The 14,963-nt window shown below is 47.4% G+C and overlaps 1 protein-coding gene across 1 annotated transcript in view; it reads right to left on the bottom strand.

The window, feature by feature from the left end:
* Nucleotides 1-771: 771 nt before the first annotated feature.
* Nucleotides 772-14,963, bottom strand: part of Kcnb1 (potassium voltage-gated channel subfamily B member 1) — a 106,136-nt gene continuing 91,944 nt past the window's right edge. Inside the window, exon 2 of the mRNA XM_004858074.3 lies at nt 772-11,227. Within this exon, the coding sequence (XP_004858131.1) occupies nt 9,218-11,227 (2,010 nt within the window). The 3' untranslated portion in view covers nt 772-9,217. The remainder of the gene's footprint in view (nt 11,228-14,963) is intronic.

Raw genomic sequence — 14,963 nt, 5'->3', positions numbered from 1 at the left:
AGACCACTGGGAAAATCCTCATCCAGAGCCACTTTTCTAGGGTCGTCCTGAACTCTTTGCCCCATGAAAGCCATGAGACCACAAATACTTCAAGCTAGCTAGGCATTGGGGGTATTTATTACACAGGAAAAGAAAGTGAATACCAGGATCTTCAAGCCTTCTTGGTCATGGCAGGGATCACAAAAACCTTGGCTATAGTCTGCCCCTGGGCACGCTTCATCTGGCCAGCACAGGACCAGAGAAATTGGAATTCATTGTTGGTATTTATTTCCCATAAAATTCTGATTTTGGATTTATGTTTTAAAAGATCTGGCCTTGCTAGGTCACAGCCCCATGTGGCAACAGCCAGGCAGAGACGAACACTGACTGTTCCTTTAGACAGGTGCATGTCCTTTAGTTTGCTGCACACACCACCATCCCCTTATGCCTCATAGCCAGGTTGCTTTACTTCTTATGTTACCTGCCTCATCCCTGCAGGCATCAGAGCGTCTGCATTCTTTTGTGAGACATTCTTATGAGTGGGGTACCCAGGGACAGTTGACAAATGACCTGAGTTGGGGTTTTGATCCATTAATGCTGTATGGGATGTGTTACTTGGCTTTCACATCTGGGCCAAGAAGCCATCATTTTCATGCTCTCATTGTTTAGGGGGAAGAGAAAAAGTCCATGTTACCCCTTTAGTCCCCTAGGCTTCTAGATGCAGCCCTTCTTATAGATATTCCCACCTGTACTTTCCTGCATCTCCCAGAAAATAAAACAAACACCAGGACGCTTGTTTTCTCCATACCTTTTATTGAACTCTGCAGACTTCATTAAGGGACCATTTTCTTGCAAATTCTTAAACATTTGGACATATTTTACAAGACAGGACGGAGCTGGAGGTCACACAAGGATCACAATTTCATCTCACTACATGCATAAAAAGACGCCGGGATTTTTGTTGTTTCGTTTCCATGTGTGTGTGTGTGTGTGAGCATGAGCATGCTCAATGCTTATTTTCACCATTACAGGAAGGACTAGAGAAGTCAACTGCTGAAAAATGAACAGGACCCACAAACGCAACCCGAGAAGAGTGGTTGAGGACATTGGTTGTTTATGGCTAATGTAATTGGCTTGGTCCCCATCATGGGTGGGGTGATCAGAATGGCTTTGCTGGCAGAAAAGCCCCAACCTCACACTGCAGGTTCCTGGGAGGGACAGAGGATATTAGCTGATGTCATTGGGGCATATGCTGTCATGGAGGGCTTCAGGGCTCAGATAAAAGGAGAGCATTGGCTCTAACAGCAGGAGGACAGGCAAGCCCTCTCATGCAGCTGGACTCCGAGGCTCAGGGAATGTGCTCCAGTTCTAGATGTTTGTGCCCATTCCTGCACCAGCAAATCCCAGACCAAGGGAAACCCCTACTCTTGACCCTTGGCTCAGCCCACTAGAAATCCACTCTGTGATCTCCCATGGGCTGCATGAGCTAACTGCCAGGCAGGAAAGGAGGGACAGGGCTGGCTGCCCCTGCAGCCCCCTGGAGGTGAGGCTTGGAGAGAGGGCTGTAACCCTTTTCTGGCTGGGGCCTACAAAGGTCAAATTTGGACGTCGCTATGGTGCCAGATCGTGTCCAAGAACAGATGCCATTGGTGGGGCATCATCTATGGTCTTCAGTGGCGGGGGGGGGCTCCCATTTTTCCTTTCTCCCCAATTAGCAACACAAACAGCCAGAAAAGAACTCAACTAACTCCCCTCTTCCCCACACACTCATCCATCAATCGTTCCCACATCCACTCACGAAACGCAACACAACACAGGTGGGATGACCACTGTGTGCCAAGTGGACATGTTGGCAGGAAATCCTGAGTTCCTGATAGAAAAAGTGGGGCTCCCAGCCCTCAACCTTAGACTGACGTCAAGGTAAACCTGGAGAGAAAGAAGCCAGTTTCCAGCTCACTTACTGCCACACCCAGCTCGTGGCTGTTGAGCCCCAAGCCCCAGACAGGGCTATGCAGAGGACGGATTCAAACCTTTGGCCCACTCATCCCAGCCCCGCTTAGCTCAGGGGGCAGGAAGTGACAGGCGATCCCTAGGCGGCTGGAGTGCATGCAAATGGGACGGAATTGGGAGTTTCCTACATCTTCACAAATTGTCCTGATACAGTAGTCTTACATCTTGAGCAATTTCTGCAGGGCACAGCCTCCATGACATGAGACCTTAGAAACTGGGTTTTGTTTGGTTTGGTTTTGGAGGAAGGCAGATGCTCATTCTGCCCATCCAAACGCATTGGCCCGTCTCACCTTATATAAACCTAAGACCACCTGGACCCGGGCTCAACCTGGTGTTGAAGTCCCACCTCCTCCAAAGCTACTGTAGGCAACTGAGGCCCCAGGCCAAAGGCTCTGGGCAGATTAAGCAGGAGCCAGGCCTGGAGGGAAGGGATATGGGGTTGGGGGTACAGGCACTCTTCTTACAGACAGCCCAAGCTTTGTTTTGTTGTAAGGCTGATTATGGCTGCCTGTCTTTTTGCCTTTTTAAATCATATCATGGGTGGAGATTTCTGAAGGTCTTGCATGGGATATCCTGTTTTATTTAGGGTAGTGGTAAGGAAGCCCTTTGGAAGGTGCCATTTGTGATTGCCTGGGCAGTGGCTGGCTGCTAGTGCTAAAAGACCACTGCATCATCTCTTTGAGGGCACAGGATCTGGGCAGAAGGGCTGAAGCACCATGAGGCAGTTGGCCAGAGATGGGGACTTTGTGGATTGCTCCTTGGCTGGCCGGGGGAAGGGTCGCATGTGTCCCATCCCAGTGTGGTCCCTATTAGGTCCCTGGGGTTGGGCTGGCAGGGTGTTGACAGAGTGCGAGGCAGGGAGTGGGATGGAACCAGGGTGCCCTGCTACCTTCCTGCTTTGGCATCCCCCGTGAGGGCTCCAAGTCCTAGAACCTGAGCTCCTGCTAACTATGCTCCATCCTTGCCTTAAGGCTGTGCCCAGAATGTACAACACACACACACACACACACACACACACACACAACCAGGAAGCAGAGAGAATTTCCCTCATTTTTCAGTCCAGTTTCCATGCAAGGCTAAGAATACTTTGCAATACCACTTTGTACACGAAGCAGGCTCCCTTTAAATACTTGTGGGGAAGGGATGAAAGCTCATTACCCGCCATGCAATGGGCTTCATGGGTAGACACCCCAACCTGTTAGACGGACTTCCTTAATTTGAGCTGAAATTGACTTCCCTGTCCCTCTCATGCAAGAGAAAATGACAGGGACCTGCGTGGGTGCAGCCATCTGGAAGATGGGGGGCTTCTTCTTCAGCTCAACTGCTCTACTCTACCCCATCCTGGCCAGGCTTTAGGGGATCTTTTCAGCACCCTTGCTGGGAAAAATAAAGTTAGGGTTAGAAGTGAAGAGCTAGATGAGTTTGCTCTAATAATAGCCCCTTCCAAAATGGATTCTTCAGGAGCTCAGTTTCTTGGAAAGTTCAGCAGAAAACCCAGGTTAAGATAGCATCAGGGACTGTGGATGGAAACCCAGGCTATACAACCAACCTTTTTCGTAATGAGGACAACCACAGGCAGGCGTGTTTGCTTATCTGGGCACTGAACCTGGGAAACTATTGGGAGGTAATTTTTTGGTTTTGTTCTTCTTATGCAAAAGTTTTTTGTTTTTGTTTTTAATCTTGTCTGTTCTATTTGTCTCTGGTTTGAATCAGATCAGCAGGACTTTTGGGGGTGGGAAACTGCTTAGGGTCATGGTCCAGAATAATAACAATGAACTTGGGTTGGCTTCCTCTTGGGATTGAGCTGGTGAGGATGGTTCACTGCTTTCTGGGGGTCCTGGTTTGGGTCAAATCTCTGCTACTGGGCAGAGCCCAGAGCCCCACGGCTGATAGGGAGGCAAGTGGTAGATCAAAGCCGGGATGAATGCAGACTGGAGATTCCCTGGCCCTTCTTTATCATCCTGCAAGAGTGGATGGATGGAGATCACTTTCCCTTAAAGATCCTGCTCAGTGAGATGTCGTCTGCCTATCTGACAAGGAATTAATTATCAGGATGATCCAAGAACTCTCCAAGCCTTGGAGAGGTGGAAACTGGAAAAGTACCATGATCTTTGCAAGGACTCTCATGGAGCCAGCAGCTGGAAAGGGAAGGGGGATGAGACAGCCGATTCTGGGAGCATCCCTTCTGTGTAGGCTATGGGGTGTCTGGCCACTCTTTCAGTGAGGTGGTTAGAAATGGACTGAAATGAGGAACTGAAAAAAGTTGAGATCTGAGGTCCAGCATGTTCTTCTGAGGTATGCAAGAACCTGAACATGCTCTGGCCTTCAGGTCCAACTGGTGGGAGAGGAGCGTAGGGCAGGGGATGTGAGAACATTTGGGCCAGTGAGGACTTGGAAGGGGTCTGGGGGATGAGAAAACTCAGTCCCTTCAGATCTCTGGAAGGTGTGGGGCAGGAGCTCAAGCAGCCTGTGTGCCATCCTGATTCTGAGGCCAGTTCTAGCCAGCTTTCCTGTCTCACTCCTGTGCTTGTGCCCTAGACTCTTAAGAACAATGAGGAAGGGCTGGGGATTTAGCTCAGTGGTTCCACCGCTTGCCCCAGAAGCGCGAGGACCCGAGTTCGATCCCTGGTACAAAAAAAAGGAACTATGGGGAAGAGGAATATAGACCAGATGAGGAAAGAGCAGACATTTCCTAGTGCCAGGGAATCCCTACATCAGAAGTCAAGCCCCAAAGTCCACCCTACCTCCCGAGAATCAGATTTCAAAGGAAGAAATGAAAAAACAGCCAAAGGACACAGGAAGAAATGAAAAAGACCAGAAAATATCAGCTACGATACTGACCAACAATAAAACTCTTAAGATATTACTCTGTATCATAAAAGAAGAAATTAGACTCAATTGCCCTATTACAAATTTGCTAAAAATACATATATATATATATATATATTTTTTTTTACCTGAACAGAAAAATAGACTACTCTGAGATATGTGCACATTCTAGGATGTAGCCACACATCAGATACTTTTAGAGCCAGGAAAATGACAACAAAAAATGCAGAGGTAACACTTATTTCTGTGTGCAGCCAGGGCTGGTTTGGGTGGCCTTGGTTGGGTGACATGAAAGCATTTGGGTGCTGTCACAGAAATAGCAGTAGGCGAGGAAAAGCCCTCTCGGGGCTGGAAGCTTTCCATCGTCCTGTCTTCTCCTGCCAACTTTGAGGCTACAGAAAAAAATGTCCCCAAAGGCCCATGTCCTGGAGGCTTTTTATTGTGTCCTTCTTTGATTCGAATTTACTTGATGCTGAAATGCCTGGGATTATCTTATCTGAGACAAGTTGGCAGAGAAATAAAGAAAAGAGAGAGAGAGAGAGAGAGAGAGAGGAGACACCTGGCTTTAGTGACCCTTGTCCATGGTGAATTTCAATATCCTTTTGCTCATGGACTAGATATTCCAGCCATGACTGGAGCAAGACAGAAATATACAATAGTTACAAATATCAACAACACATTACAGTTTAACAGAAGAGAATACTGTTTTTTCCCCCCTTAGAAACACGGTCTTAATTTGGATAAAGGGCAGAGATGAGGCTACAATTACCAAGACTTGTAGAGAGGTTCAGGAATCAGTTTGAAAAGTTTGTATCCTCAGCAATTATCCGGGCAAACTGAGTGGGTGGAAAGGAAACAGCCACCTAGGATTTTGTTGTTTTCTCTTCTTCTTCTTGATTCCTGATCTTTTTAGAGAAAGGAGCCTCACAGGAACAAATGTTCTCTCCTTTTTTCTTGCCCTTAAAGTGTGCTTAAGATAGAATTCCTAAAGAAGGCACCGAGAAATCTACTGCACTGAAGACCAGTTGTTTTCTTTTAGCCAAAGATAAGATGGTGAATGAACCAGCTCCTCCGCACGGTGGCCACTTCTCGTCCCGCTGGCCAGATGCTCCCGTGTGATCGAGACACGTAGCCATCTGGTCCCTAGCCTTTTCTGAAAGCGGTGGAAGTTGGAACTCAAGTTCTTGATGAGTCTCAGTGAATTTGCCAAAGGGACCAGGCATCCACCCACCCCAACCCCTCATTTTGTTTACGTGGATCGACCTGTTTCTTTTTGCTCTGGCCGGTCCGGCAACGTATGGAAATGATGGAGCTAAAGCAGTCTTTGCCTCCAAACCACAGCTTTCTTCTTCTCTACCAAGATCGGCTATGAAGTTCAGCTTCTCAGTTGAGACCTTAGGTAGATTTCCCAGTGCATTACAGACCTGTACTAGGTACAGGTTGGGCTATGCACATTACAAATCTGGGTATGTTCCTTTTTGGTGGGTATGGGGGCTGCTGGGAAAATGTACAATATGCTATTTTGAGTTGAGTGCAGGGCAAAAAGCTGTATTCCTGCAATACGTACACATAAAAGTAAAAGAAAAAAAAAGAAAAAACCAAACCCAAACGGAATACTTTCTAAGCATAGTATATGCTGATTTTCAATGATTCTGTTTCTATAAGAACTCTATAGGACTCTGGCTATTAAGCCTGAAAAGGTAGGTTCTTAATGATACTTCTGAATTCATCCTTCAAAAGTGACTCAATAAAATGCTACTTCAAGGTCAGACAAAACACACAAGGAAGGAAGGGCTGGGTCCTAAATGACACAAGGCATAAAAGGCCTTTGGTTACCAGGAGAGTTGCACCAATTGGTTTTTAAAAAAAGATAGAAAGAAAGAAAGAAGAAATCATTTCCAATCTGTATACTTCTCATCTGCTTTGACTAACAACGAAATGCCTTGATTTGAAGAAGGGGTGGTAAGTTCCTTCTCACTATATATGGCTATATTTAAACATGTTCACTTTCCTGATATGTAAAATAGACTATATTATTATTATTATTAATTTTTTACAGATAGCATCAGCTCTAAAAATATCTGAATCGGAAATCACAACTATTTACTTTTATCAAAAAGCATTTGTTTTCCCTGAATTTTCACATTTGTGCTGATGGACAGCAATGGTAATGAAAACAAAGAGACACAGAAGATGGCCAGCGGAGGACTGTCTCAGTCATTCCCCGGAGGCCCAGCCCGACTGCGCACCCAGCGAAGGGGATTGGAAGCGCTGTGCTTCCTCTCTGGGGTGCTACCCTGTGCCACACTCACTGCCCCTGCCCCTCAGTCCCTTTGTGTCTCCTTGCAAGTACTCTGAAGACACCTAGGAAGAGTCAGGTTTGCATTTTCTTTTTTTACACGGCAAATAACAGTACCGCACCCTTTTGAGAGGATCCACAATCCCTGGAGAGGCTGAGAAGTGCCATAAACTGGGTCCATATGTAGCAGAGAGTGCACATTTTTAAGGGTAATGCCACAACAATGTGACATTTGTGTATGGACAGGTGGATCGGGCCATTGTACTAATGGCCAGGCCAGCAATGATTACACGAAGGATAAGCGACCCAGCACAATATCTTTGTTCCACCAGGAAGACAGATGCCTGTCACTGTATTGAAGCCAGGCAGAACTACACTATTATACTTGGGACATCATCCATCAACAGTATACCAAAAGAACAACAGTGCTCCATTGTACTATAGACAGGCAGACCAAAAAAATAAGTTATCTTTACTGACACCTGAACGGATACAATAACATTGTATTAACCAGTGGCTCAACCCAATGTCACCATAGGAGGAATGGCCACCAATACCATGCTGTTGGAGTAAAAGCAGGCGGGATGATAGCAGGTCATCAAACTAGAACAGGAAGACCAACACCAAGAAATACACCAGAACTGCTCAGGATGCGCACAAATACTTATTGCTTTTGTCTGTACTGTCTGCATTGATGGCTGCAGGAAGGAGAGCTGAGCTTGTAGGTCAGACTAACACTGAAAACACACCAATGGCTGGTTGACAAGAAAGAACAAATACCCAATGCCCAACCGTCGCTGGGACCTTCTGAGATGTGCATGTCTCCTGTGCAGGTGACTTTAGGAGAGGCCCTAACCAAGGGCCAAAACCCCCTCCTGGCCCATGAGGGTGAGGGGAAGCTCCAGAGGGGCAGGGAAGGAGCCAACGACTTGGATGACGCCCACCGTGGCTGGAAATGGGCCTGTAGCAACAACCCAACTACAGCGCCAAGAGGTGGCCCACAGGAAATAGTGCTTGTTTTAAAGTGCAAGATGGTGACACTGTCCCTGGTAGAACCTATATTTGAAAAACATAAAGTGCTTTTTATTAAATTTCTTTTAGCTTGAATGCCACAGGAAACAAAAAAGAATTTCTAGTATAGTAGGTGCTTTCCCTGCCGCAGCAGGAAGTATTCAAAAGTCTGGATGGGGCATTTAAGGAGGGGTGGGGTTTTTTTTTCCTTTCATTTTTGCAGGTAAAAAAGGAAATCAGATTTTTATGCTGTTCTTCAGTAACACAGAGTCTCTTTGAATAAGCTATTTCTTTTGCATATTTGACACTTGGATATCTTTTGAGTCTACACTAGTGGAGTACAAAAATCATTTTCTTTCTATAACCCTAAAGCAATGCAGAGTTCATCTCGCTGGCAGCATGCCTGCCTTCTGAACCCTTCCCAGATTGCCAGGGGGCAATTAGAATTGAGTACAAATGGTGCAACTCACCCTGATGGTATCTGAAAATAAAATCTCAGGTACTATGGAATACTGAAGTTAATGAAGTCATTTGGGTAAGGGTTTTGCTCTGGGATCGTGGCTTATGGCGCGATTTCCCCAAGACACAAATGTTCCCTGGGGCCTTCCAACAGTGGGATCCAGGAGGTGATGGACAGATTTTCCTAGGTGACAATACCAACGTGGTCAATGTACTCTTTCAACACCAGCCACTTGTTCCAGCATCCTTCTCCAGCTGAAGCCAGGGGGGATGGAAAGGCTGCCCTCAGAGGCCGTGACAGAGCCACCAGAGAAGGATGGGGGGTAGGTGGCTTCAGTTAGGTCTAGAATGGTGGTAGTGGTGGCTGTGAGCTCTGCTCGTGTCATCTCCCAAAGAGGGCAGTAGAATTATAACAAGGAGGCACTGTCCCCGTGGCTTGGCCAATTTCATGCTGATGGACCTGTCATGGCTCTCCAGGTCTTAGGGGACTTCCGTGAGTCTCTCTTCTCCCTGGGAGTTTTGCAGAGCTTTTCTGTTTCTGAGTTCATGAAGAAAAGCTCTGTGGCAGGTAAGCCGAACAGCCACCCTCCTTGGACCTTGCCCACAAGTCTCCCCTTCGAGGTGGGGAGTTCAGATGCTCTGATCCCGAGTGCTCCCATGGGCTCCTCTCCCGGGCAACACGCGGACATCGGGAGAGATGTGATTCTCGAGTTTGCACTTTTCCTGACCACTGGGGCCTTTTCCAGTCAATGCCTCGGTGGAGTAAATACAGTTCTGCTTTAAGTACTTAGGGGAGGTGGGTAAGGGGGAGCTTTCGAAGTGGTTCTTCTCTGATCTAGTACCAAGGCTGTACTTGGGGCTGGTGCTCCCTCGGATGCTCTTGGGAGGGCTGGAGTCCACACTGTAGAGCAGCTGGCCCTCGTCGTCCGTGTCAGCATCGATGTACTGGTGGACACCCGCCTCGAAGTTGAATGCTATTGCTGTGTGTTTCTCGGGCGAGCGAGGCGGTGTCCTAGCACTTGCTGTGGTGTAGATGGAGGACTCTGGGCTCAGCACAGGCTTGTCCAAGAGCGTGGCACACTCCAGTCCAGTGACAGCAGTTGCAGCGCTCCCTCTGTTCCTAAGAGGGTCATGATACATTCCCAGAACGGGGAGGAGCGGACTAGGATCGCCCTCCATGAAGTTGACTTTGAGTGCTCGGAGCTTCAAAGGGTTGTTGGTCTTCATGGAGCTCTTTGGGCTCTCAATGAAGAAACTGGAGTGATGGCTGGCATCAGGGGTGGGGTTGGCCTCCACAAGCCTACCACCACTGGCACCCAGAGCCCCCCGCCAGCCCACCTCTGGAGCAGTGCTGCCCCCAGTCTTGCTGGGGAGTGATGCCAAAGGGCTGTGGGAAAATTTGGTGGCTTCGGGGAAGTCTGTGGCACAGCTAATGAAGCTATCGATGCTCGACATACTTCGCATGTCAATGACCCCTTCTGTACGAGTCGGCAGAGGGGCTATGGGGCTGGGGATGCTTTCCATTTCAAGTTCTTCCTTTGGTTTGCTCTGTGGTGCTGAATCCTTGGTAGTGAGGATGGGCTGGGACTGGGTCTTGGCCATTTTATTGTACATGTCTTCCAACTGCTGGACATTCAGGTGCTGAGGACTAGAAGATGATCTGGCCTTTTCAGGAGATCCCTGCTCCTTGGTTTCAAAGGACTTACTCGAGCTGGTTTCAGACAGTGTCCTCTTTGTCCATTTCCATTTGTTGGGAGATAAATGGTTATCTTGTACTTTATCCTTCTTACCCATATTCTCCCCATTTTTTTCAACCACGACGTCCATCATCTCAATGCTCCGGGCAAAAGCATCCTTCATGTTCATGGAGACAATGCTGCCATTCCTCTTGGCTCTCTCTAGAGCTTCTCTTCGCTTAATTGCTTTCTCCTGCCTCTTCTGCTCCTTATAGAACTCAGAGAAGTTATTGACGATGATGGGGATGGGAAGAGCAATCACCAGGACTCCCGCAATGCAGCAGAGACCACCAACAATTTTCCCCAGAAGAGTTTTGGGGTAGATGTCTCCATACCCAACAGTTGTCATGGTGATGGTGGCCCACCAGAAAGAGGCTGGGATGCTTTTGAACTTGGTGTCATCCTCATCCTTCTCCGCAAAAAAGACAAGGCTAGAGAAGATCATGATGCCCATGGCAAGGAAAAGGATGAGCAAGCCCAGCTCATTGTAGCTTCTGCGCAGAGTGAAGCCCAAGGACTGAAGACCAGTGGAGTGGCGTGCAAGCTTGAGGATGCGCAGGATGCGCATGATGCGGAAGATCTGGACCACGCGACGGACATTTTGGAACTGCAGCACGCTCTTGTTGGATTCGGTGAGGAAGATGGTGACGTAGTACGGCAAGATGGCCAGCAAGTCAATAGCGTTGAGCGGGCCCTTGAAGAACTTCCATTTCTTGGGCGAGGAGAGGAATCGCAGCAGGTACTCCATGGTGAACCACGCGATGCACACGGCCTCCACGTGGGCCAGCTGAGGGTTGTCTGTGTTCTGGCCAAACTCATCAAGGCTCTGCAGCTCGGGCAACGTATTGAGTGACAGGGCGATGGTGGAGAGGACGATGAACATAATGGAAATTATGGCCAGGATCTGTGATAAGAGAGGAAGATTTAGTTAGCAACCTCCAACAATGATCATCATACTACTTCCACATTCAAGACCATTTTCTTTTTTAAAAAAAATTAATTTTATTGGTACATTTTAGGTATACAATATAACGACATTCATTATTGGAAATTTGCACCTTTACATAATCTCTCTTTGTTCTTATTTTTCCCCATTCCCCTGCCCTCCCTTCAACCCCTCCATCCCTCCCTATTTACAAAGACTTTGTTTCCATTTTTTCTTTTTCTCATATTAATTCCATTCCCTTCTTTCTTTTCCCCTACCCCTCCCACTTCCCCTTCCCCTTTGCCCCTTTTCTTCCTATTTCACATTATCTAGTATACCCTTTAGTCCTTAGTTACACTTTCAGTTTCTCACACTAGAGAAACTGTTTGGTATTTACACGTGTGTCCTATTTATTTCATGTAAGAGTAGCACCTTGATGTGCATCCATTTAGCTATAAATGTCTCTAATTTATCATTTTTTATGGCTGAGTAGTACTCCATTTTATTTAAAAACACACATTTTCTTTATCCAGTCTCCAGTTGATGGGCAATTGGGCTGCTTCCAAGTTTTAGCTATTACAAGGCCATTTTCACACTTCACTAGTCACTTAATGACCATTTGAGGTACAAATCATTTATTCAAATCCATTTATTGCACAAATGTGAAAACTAAGGCCCAGGGAATTGAAATGATTCACAGCTAATCAGCAAGCCCAGGGGTGGGCAAACTCTTCCTATAAAGGGCCACAGGCTTTGAAGCCTATACATTCTCTGTTGCAGTGCCTCAACTCCGCATTTGCAGCATAGAAGCAGCTTGGATATCACATGAATGAATGGGGATAACTATGTTTCAATAAAACTTTATTTACAAAAATAGGCAGCAGGCTGAATTTCACTTGCAGCCCATAATTGGTGACTCCTGAGCTGACCATGGTTCACATGATTACAGGGTTGGGCATTGCTTTCACAACAATTATGCCAGATGCCTGTGATAATAATAAGCACTACCATTTGCTGAGTGTGTGTGCTAAACACTCTCCATGCAATACCTTATCTTGTTCTTACAGCTACCCTGTTAAGTATTATTAGCCCCATCGACCAGAGGAGGAAACTTGGACTTGTGCAGCTAGCAAGAGGTGGAGCCAGGATTTTAACCCAGGTCAATCTGACCCCAGAGCATGAGCTTTGAAGTCTGTGTTAAAAATTAGATGACGCCGGGTGTGGTAGTGCATGCCTGTGATCCCAGCTACACAAGCTGAGATGGGAAGATTGCGAGTTCAAGGCCAGGTTGGCCAAAAAGGCTGTCTTAAAAAACCAAAACCCAAAACCAAACAAAAACAGATGAAATCTAAGGACCCCTTCACTAGAAAAATGCTCAGACCCGCAAGATTTTGCAGCTAATTTCCAGGGAGGCAGAGATGTTTTGGACTCACACCAAGTCCTGGTTGGAACTACCGACTTTTGGGTATAAAGACCTTGGCTCCATTACCTTCGAGTCCCTGGTATCCAGAAGAGTGCTTGGCCAGAGAAAGGACTGTGTTTTTTGAAGTTAATGAAATCTAGATGTAATAAATTGCTTGCAGGGTCTTTTCCCCCCCAAATATAAACCCAGTCATGTAACTTCTCTGTCAGTAAGTCTTCAGGACTAACGAGGGAAATACCTAAACCCCTGGTCACCACATTTGCACCATTTAACGTTGGCTGTTGCTGATTGGTCCAAGGTGCACAGAAGGGGATCCGGGCTGAGCCAATCGGTACACTGGGCTCAGCCACCCAGCCTCGGAGAGTTTGTGCTCCGGGGTCCAGGAGGTGAGTGAGTTATGGAGGTCCCGTGACAAGCCCAAAGCCCAGGCAAGCATCTCCCAAGCTGTAGGGGATAGACAGACCATACCAAAAAACTAGAAAAAGCCAAACTTCTTAGAGAAGCCAGAGAAGGAAGGCAAGAGGCAGAGGGTAGGGTCAGTGAGGACCCAGGAGCATCCTAAGCGGACGTGGAAGGCAGGAGCTAAGAAGTTGGGCTCAGGTCAGCTCATTTTGGATTCCCAAGCCCCAGCCCTGCTACTTCTTTACTCTGAGCAAGTTATTTGAACTCTCTAAACCTGTTTCCCCCTCTGCAAAACAGGATGATAACAGCAGTACTGACAGTGGAGAGCCGCCAGGTGGTTAGGCGTGTTCACAGTGTGCCACGCTCGGGTGGCCTCCTGTGGCTCTGACAGACCATGGCTCAGCCCAGGGGCAACGGTTCAGCCCACAGCTCACCAGCAGCCTAGACCACCCTGCCTCTGAGCTGCCCTCAGGTCTTCGCTTCCTGACCACGTCCTGACCCGCCTGCTATATCCCGTAAGTGAACCCAGCTGCTGCTTGGGTGTGAGGGTGGCTTCTGGCTCCTGTGAGGAATCCCCAGTAAGGACATGTGGCTGTCAAGTCCCTTCCACTCGCCTCTGACCATCTCTCTCGTCCCCAAAATGTCACACTTTTCTGGACACACAGTATTGTAGGTCAGTTTTGCACACCTGAGCTTCTTGCTCTCTCTGGTGAATTCCAGCCCAACTTTCAAAAGCACCCTCAGGCTCCTCCCCTCTGAAGTGGTCCTGCTTTTCCCCAGCAAGGTGGCCGCTCCACCCTCGGGTCCCCATATCATTTTGCCATAACATGCACATGCCTCTGTGGTGTGTGCGTGCACGTGCACACCTCACTGCTGCCCAGAATGAGTGAGTGAGGGACCAGTTCTGAGCTGTATTTCTGCACCCCCAGCACCCAGATCGGAAGTGACACCGGCAGATGCTCCAAAGTATTTGCTGGCGGTTGCTCAAGTTTGCAGAGCTGTGAGCGGAAGGGCCCAGCTCAGAACTCAGTTGTCAACTTGGCAAGCATTTACAGATCATTTACTGCATGTGTGAGGCTCCTTGCTCGCCCCTGGGGGTGACAGGTGTCCAGAGAGCTCTGGTGCCTGTAAGGGGCAGCTCAGAAGGTGAGAGAACCTTGCCCGATGCTGCCTCCTCAGCCTCAGTTGTACCAACTTCTTTATACTTTTGCTCCACTTCTGCTCAACATATCCTGTGCTTTAAAAACAATTAGCTTTTGAGTCTCAGCGTCTTGATTTGCACTCACTGCAAGAGAAACATTCTATAGTCATGTTATAAAGTGAGATATTTGATAAATAGGAAAGCAGACCTAATTTACATGTACTTTATGAACCATAATTGAACAGACACCTGTGAACCCACAGGGCAGGGAGCAGTAACACCGATACTTTCTGGGGTCCTCCTCCACCCTAGAGAAGACCTCTGAGCACATTTTCCTTCTCATCCCTTATCTTTTCTGCATAGTTCTCATACAAATGTGCATCCCTAAACAAACTGTCTCCGTTTTGATGTCTTACTGTACGTATTCTTTTGTTACTTGTACTACTTTTTTGGTTAATAGTAAAAGAGAGAGAAAATTTACTTTCTTCATTTTATTTTAGCCTTATCCTAAAATATAATAGGCAACATTGACTTTTTTTGCACTACCGACGTACGCATTAATATCCATCAAAATAAATCTGTGATTACTGCAGTGGCACAGCTGAACATGCCCGCAGCACCCTCCTCGGGACCCCTGTCTTGAGGTCAGGGTCATGGGCTCTAGTCCTTGAATCTGAGCTCCACAGTTTCTTGGTAGAGTGGCCTTGAGCATTGGCACTCGCCTGGCCTGAGTTTCCTTATCTGTGAAA

Source organism: Heterocephalus glaber, unplaced genomic scaffold (assembly GCF_053883595.1).
Source record: "Heterocephalus glaber isolate CG9 unplaced genomic scaffold, H.glaber_assembly_v1.0 deba00001673, whole genome shotgun sequence".
NCBI lineage: Eukaryota > Metazoa > Chordata > Mammalia > Rodentia > Bathyergidae > Heterocephalus > Heterocephalus glaber.
Note: the sequence above shows the minus strand (reverse complement) of the source record. Positions and strands in the feature narration are given on the sequence as shown.